Genomic DNA, 6,936 nt, shown 5'->3' with positions numbered 1-6,936 from the left:
CATTCCTCAGGTGATGGGCATCTTGGTTGTTTCCAAGGTTTGGCTATCACAAATTGTGCTGCTATAAACATAGGCACACATATATCCCTATGATATGAGGCTCATTTTAAAAACTTGGCGTACGATTTGTGAACTTATAAAGTGAGAGACTCAGGATGAGGCAGGAAAGCGTGGCTCAGCCTCATCTTGGTTGGTGACTTATTTTATACACTGTCTAGGCACAGCGTAGGGGTGACTTACTCTGACTTTGAGTGGTCCTCGTTTCAGCTTGGGCTGTGCTCTGAGCCGGAAAGGAGTGCGTGTGATTCTGTTTGATGTCAGCAGCCCTGGCCAGACCATCCCACAAGGAATCAGATGGGTGCGTGGAGACATCCGCCACCTGGCTGACGTGGAGAAAGCCTTCCAGGACGCGGACATTGCCTGTGTCTTCCACACTGCCTCTTACGGCATGTCGGGGCGGGAGCAGCTGAACTGGAACCTGATTGAGGAAGTCAACGTGGGTGGAACTGACAACGTCCTGCAGGCCTGCCGGCGACGAGGAGTCCCCAGACTGGTGTACACAAGCACATTCAATGTTGTCTTTGGAGGCCAAGTCATCAGAAATGGAGATGAGTCCCTGCCTTACCTGCCGCTTCACCTGCACCCCGATCACTATTCCCGGACCAAATCTATTGCAGAGAAGAAGGTGTTGGAGGCAAATGGTTCTTCCCTAGAGACGGGAGATGGTGTCTTAAGAACCTGCGCCCTGAGGCCAGCTGGCATCTATGGGCCTGGAGAACAAAGGCACCTGCCCAGGATAGTGAGCTACATCGAGAGGGGCCTGTTCAGATTTGTGTACGGCGACCCCAGCAGCCTGGTGGAGTTTGTCCATGTGGATAACTTGGTGCAGGCACACATGCTGGCCTCAGAGGCCCTAAAGGCCGCCAAGGGCCATGTTGCCTCCGGGCAGCCCTACTTCATCTCAGATGGCAAACCCGTGAACAACTTTGAGTTCTTCCGACCTTTGGTTGAGGGCCTGGGCTACACATTCCCATCCACCCGCCTGCCGCTCGCCCTGATCTACTGCTTCGCTTTCCTGACCGAGATGTCCCACTTCATGCTGGGCCGGCTCTACAACTTCCAGCCCTTCCTCACTCGCACCGAGGTTTATAAAACTGGTGTCACACATTACTTCAGCCTAGAGAAAGCTAAGAAGGAGCTTGGTTATGAGGCTCAGCCATTTGACCTGCAGGAAGTAGTGGACTGGTTTAAAGCCCACGGCCATGGCCGAAGTCCTGGAAATGGAGACTCAGGGTTCCTTCTTTGGGGAGGGCTGTTGATCTTACTCTTGGTTCTGTCACTTTTCACCTGTCTGCCACCCACTGTGCTTCTGTCAGTGTGAAGAAAGAGCTAGAAATAAGTTCCTGATCATACTTGCTGGAATGACTTTCAAGAACACAGGTTTTAAAATATCTTTGGTGTTATCTGGTGCTACACTTCAGCTTTCCAAATTACTACATAAGAATAGGTTCTTTGATTAAATTTTTCTTCACTTTTTGCTTTCTAGCTGATCCTGTTGGGAACATGGAGACAGACAGATAGACGAGTTTGCAAGTTGGGTTTCTCCTGTCCTGTCTTAACTAGATACACAGAAGCCATCTGGAGTTGTAGGCAAAGGCTTGGCTAAATAGGAAATCGCTTGAATATCTCAGAATCCAAAACTACAGTTAGTTCTTTTTCATACACTCTGCATGTACAGAACTGGATGAACCTAGACCTATCATGGGAGCAGTGAGAGGCTAACACGCTTGAAACTGTGGAAGACAATTGGCCAGGTTCCTAATGGACCAGCCCTCGGGGTGGCGGCTGCTGCAGGGAAACAGTTGTGCACAGCCTAAGTTGTCAGGATAGACTTCCTTCTCATGATAAAGAAATCCGTGTGACCACATGAGATACAGATACTTAAACCACTAGACCTTTCTCTGCTTCATGGGGTTATTGTGAAGATTACATCAGGCAGAGCACACAGTGTTAATTAGCACACGTTAGCCATTATTTTTATTCATAGTTATGCATTCCTTATGAGGGTTTCCTCCTCATAGTATTCTCCTGAGAGGGGCTGTTGCTCCTGAACTTTCTGGAATATCCGGTTGTGCCCCCAGGGGCTCCATAATATGTGCTCCACATTCATAACATCCTGGCCTAGAGTGATGCTTAAGAAACATCTGGACATCCCAAGGAAGGCAGTCAAATGAATGGTGCCGTTTTAGTTAAAGAGCATAGCATAGATCTAATACAGTTCTTTTCTTGCCAGGGAGAATTTTGGCTTCTTACTCTAGAGAAGGCAGCTTCCAGAGAGAACCAAGAACAGCACGCCTGCTCACTCTGAGGATTGACAGGGACAATTTCAAGTTACGTGCCTTTTAAGAACCAGAATGGAAAGATACCATGTTTTTTTTCTTAGGCCATGAAGGGCAAGCCTGGCATGTGATGTGATGGGTTGCTGTGGACAGCTGTGCTAGAGGTGTTCTGGAGAACGTGAGCATGCCGACAGATGAGCAGCCCCGGATGAATGCTGCCCAGATGTCCTGGGAGGAGCCTGAACTCTCCGTCGAGGCCCGCCACTGTGATTATCTGCGCAGCCTTAACCAAGTACCTGGGGCCTCTTTCAGACTTTTTTCCTCCCTTGGTAGACAGAACTGGCTGGATTTCCCCCTTCCATGAACTCACCAGTCTCACAGGGTTTCCTGTGAGCGTAAAACAAGATGTGGTTAAGATGCTCTTAATGTATAAATTTCAATGTTAATAAATATGAAGCTGTGGTTATTGTTTTCAAGAAAATTTTCTGTAGTCTTTTAGATCATAAAGCTCTTACTCTAGTTTGGGGTGACTTCTGTGTGCACCCATATCTCAGTGCTCAGAGTGCTCCAGGGCGGGTTTCTCAGCGCTCTACAACCTCAGGTTAAAAGTGACATTACATGTCTGTATTAGTCAGGGTTTTACTAGAGAAACATAAAATACAAGGAAGAGATATAACATAAGATGTATAATGTATAAAAATTGTAAGATTAGCTTGCAACGGTCAGTCGCAGAGTCAGATGAGGAAGAGTGCAGAGGGCGTCTGCACACCTGAGACTAAAGGATTCAGTCCAAGGGCTGGAGCTCACAGCAGTGATGTTGTATAAGTCTCTATCAGTTGGCCTCTGGGTCTGCAGTCGAAGGCTGAACAATCTGCAAAGGAAGCTGAAGAGTGTGACGGAAAGCTGAAGGATCCAAGTTGGAGGCCAAAGAGTCTGCGCTGGAAGCCAGAACATGAAGTCCAAGCTGACTGTGAAGACTGAAGTTCCTCCAGTGAAGTGGATGCTGAATCCTTCCTCAGCCCTTTATATACTCTTTGTGCGCCGAGTCACTCTGGGGCGGGCTTCCCCACTCCACGGGGCAGGGTGCCCAGAGCCCAGAGTGTGGAACAGCCCAGCTCATCCAGCCAGGTTGACACAGTGTATGCACTACTACAATGTCCATGTGAGGACATTGGTACAAAGAGAATGTCTGGTGAGTCCCACAGACTTTCAGAACATGCTTTCAGTGGCATCCTGAATGGTAGCTACTCCTTTTTTTTTTTTTTTTTTTTTTTTTTTTTTTTTTTTTCTGTTTTACTAGAAATACTGCACATAGCAAGGTGTTCATTGTTGGCTTTGGGACTTTTTGCCCCATCAGTTACCTAAATGAAGTTTCTCATCACTGTGGGCTTTATTATGAGCCTGCGTGTGACACACTCATCTGCTCTCTCCTTGAAACAGTTTCCACAAATTCCCCCTTCTGATCAGGTATCTGTTGTACCATAACAAATCACCCCAAAACGTCCCCATGCCCTAAGCCACAAGTATATCCCAGGTCTCTATAGTACCAGAATGTGGGGGCAGCTTTACTTGGTTTCCCATGAGACTCATTGCATGAGGTCAGCCCTTTCTGCAGTCACCTGGAGTCTGGGCTGAAGCTGGAGGAGCCGCTGCCAGGAGCCCTCGGTTGCCTCCACACAAGCATCTGCAGTACACCCCGGAAGTCCTAGTGTGGCCTCTGTTTTCCCCCGGCAGGTGATCCAGGAGGCAAGGTGGAAGCTGAGCTGTCTTTTATGACACAGCGTCAGTGATCACATGCTGCCATGTGGGCAGAGTGGAGAGAGATTCGTGTTTCCTCTGCACCTCTGCTGCATGCTGACCACTTGAAAGGACCTGATCTGTGGGCTGAAGGGGAGCTCCTGCTGCATGAGTTGGGGCTCACTAGAGGAACAGATTTAGCCTCCTGTATCTATGACTTACAAGATAAGGTCCAGTGGCCACCCGCAGAGTGGGGGGGGCACAAGGGCTGTACTGGAAGGAAGGAGTCTGCGCTGGAAGCCCCAAGATGAGAGGTCCAAAGGCAGTGTCAGACTTGGAGCTCCTCCAGAGAAGCAAAAGTGGCGCTTCTTTCCCTTTTATTCCATCCAGGCTACCAATCAGGTTGGTGCTGCCTGACAGCTCTGACCCCCACCTACCTCTCCCCAGCTGTGCCAGTTCCTGGAAGGGCTGAGTCCCAGCCGCCGGAGCGCAGGAACATGCAGGACCGGACACACTTGCCCACCCTCCAGGTCACAGGGCACATCGCTACAGCCATGTGCTCAGCCATTCCTGCTCCCCCAACCTGACGCACCCTTCACTTCAGTTCCCCTAAGCCCATCCCACTGGTCTCCCTACCCTAGCCATAAAGACCCAGCTCAAAAAACTAGACTTGGAGTCACTCAGATTCAAGGTGGAACCCCCAAATTCAAGCCGGCTGTGTCCTTTTCTGAACTCGTCATTGTTGGCCTCACACTCCCACGCCCTGGGTAGATCCTCCGTCTTCAGTAAGTTGATCATCCAGACACATCCAGGGCTGTGGTTAGCTAAGCTGCGAGGTCTTTCTTATTCTAGGTGCCACTGCAATTAACTATAACACTTGCCTGTGTCAGGAGCGGCTGCTGTGAAGGAGTTCCGTCGGTGCTAGGGTTTCCTGCTGCCCTCGCCTTCCCTCGGCCTCAGACTGAGCAGCCCACAGGCGCTCACAGCAGGATGATGGTCATGTCTGCGCACGTGGGCGCGCCTGAAGCCTGGACGCCAGCCATGCAGGTCAGCTCAGCTCCCTGGGCGCTGCCTCCGAAGAGCACCTGGGAGTGAGCAGGGCCGGCCGCCGAGGAGCACGGAGAAGGAAGCGGCGTGAGCCGCGTGAGTGCGGAGCCTTGCAGCGCAGCCCGGAGGTCAGGTCCTAACTGTGCAGGAAGAGAGGCCTGGATCGCTGGTGGGACTCTCTCCGTGCTGCTTCGGTCATGGAGGCAGACAGCACCGCATTACGAACAGTACCTGTTCCTGGAAAGCCAAACAGCTGATTCTGGCACCAAATTACCTAATTGGTGGCATCGCACAAGCCTGTTTCCTGACAACTGTGGGGGCGTCTCTTGCTTTAGTTTCCTTTCCAAGTCCCCAGTCTGCCTGGCCTTACAGAAAGAGAGGAAGAAGCACCCTACGGATGGTTTCCCAGCCGCGGCCCCAACACGCATGCCTGGGCCCCACGACTGACAGTGCCCCCACAGGCTGCCCGGCGGTCTGTGTCTCATCTCCTCGCTATTCACTAGCATCTCTTGCTTTCAAAGATGAGCCCACTCCCTTGGATAGACAAAAGCGTGTTCCCAGCCCTTGGAACAGATTGGGCTGACTGCTGCACGCAGGTGGGACAAAGCAGAAGGAATCCATGCTGACTGCAGACGCTGGCCTTGATGCGCTATTCAGCGTCCTCTATTTAAACCTTTCTCCTAGGGCCCTTGAGGGACGCTCTCCCTGCCGGGATTGCCTCACTGGGAGGACAGTATGGTGCTGTGGCCCTCCTGCCCTGCAGGAGGAGGGGATTGAGCTGTGATGTTGGTTTTGCATTCCTGGACTCTGCTAAATCACAGCCAAGGAGTGAAGCAGAGATGGTCCTCGCCTGCACCACTGCCGTGCTCCTTGAGCGTCAGCACATTGTCCTGCTTTCTTGAGGCACTTTGACTGCAGTGCTGGGAAAGGCGGGTTCCGCCAGCCACCGCGTCTGTCTGTGTGAGGGTGAGCGCAGCTGAGCTTTGCGATGTGTCACGCCCTGCTACCCGGTGCCCTCCCACCTGCAGCATGGCCTGCCTGCACGCCCGGGTGACATCCGCCTGCGTTTTTCTCCCAGAATGAGATGTGCTGCCTATTCTAGAATCAGGTTTACCTGCATTGTGTTTATTCCAATCATGTATATTTAGACTCTTGTGTTTTTAAACAGTCTAGTTAAATTCTCATTTTATAATAAAATTAAGAAAGTGACTTCTCCCCCAGAAAATGGACAACCCAGCAGGGCAGAAACCATATTTAATTTAATATCCAGATAGCACAGAACAACTCCATTACTGCTCAATAAATGGCTGTTGACTGTGTGGACACCTTTATTCACCAGGTAGATGCTTATCTGAGATTATAGCTGATTTTTAATTATCCTTTCCTCTTAGCCTGTGACTCCCAGCTCCACCTAATAAGAATATTCCAGGCTCAAGTTAAAAATCGGAATTCCAAAGAAGTGACCTCATGCAAATGGCAAAGCAGGAAGCTTTAGAATTGGTCCCTTCACTGTCACAACCAGCAAACTGGGAGGGGATCAAAATTCACAATGTCCCAATGGTTTGTCATGTATATTTCACCACAAAGGAATGGAGGATATACACTTATACAGACTCGAACCCCCCTCGTGGCAGTTCTGGTTCAGCATCTGTGTTGGCTGGAGCCCCCACTGCAAGTGTTTTCATTGTCAGCAAGGAGGGGTGCTGCTGCCAGATCCCAAACACACAGCTCTTGCAAGCTGCTGAGTAAGAGACCTGAACTCTGCATGGCTGTCCCCTGACAGTGCTGTGCTACAGCAGGTGCTAAATACCTT

At 50.5% G+C, this 6,936-nt stretch overlaps 1 protein-coding gene across 6 annotated transcripts in view; it reads left to right on the top strand.

Annotated features, from left to right (window-relative positions):
• Sdr42e1 (short chain dehydrogenase/reductase family 42E, member 1) overlaps positions 1-2,801 on the top strand; it is a 21,968-nt gene extending 19,167 nt beyond the window's left edge. For 5 of the 6 annotated variants that reach the window (XM_004646556.2, XM_023706811.1, XM_023706814.1 and 2 more), the window contains exon 3: positions 268-2,801. In XM_004646556.2, the coding sequence (XP_004646613.1) occupies positions 268-1,381 (1,114 nt within the window). In that variant the 3' untranslated portion in view covers positions 1,382-2,801. The remainder of the gene's footprint in view (positions 1-267) is intronic. The other variant, XM_023706815.1, reaches the window with a different exon arrangement.
• The last annotated feature ends 4,135 nt before the right edge of the window (positions 2,802-6,936 follow it).

This window comes from Octodon degus, unplaced genomic scaffold (assembly GCF_000260255.1).
Source record: "Octodon degus isolate 3935 unplaced genomic scaffold, OctDeg1.0 scaffold00271, whole genome shotgun sequence".
In the NCBI taxonomy this organism is placed as follows: domain Eukaryota; kingdom Metazoa; phylum Chordata; class Mammalia; order Rodentia; family Octodontidae; genus Octodon; species Octodon degus.
Note: the sequence above shows the minus strand (reverse complement) of the source record. Positions and strands in the feature narration are given on the sequence as shown.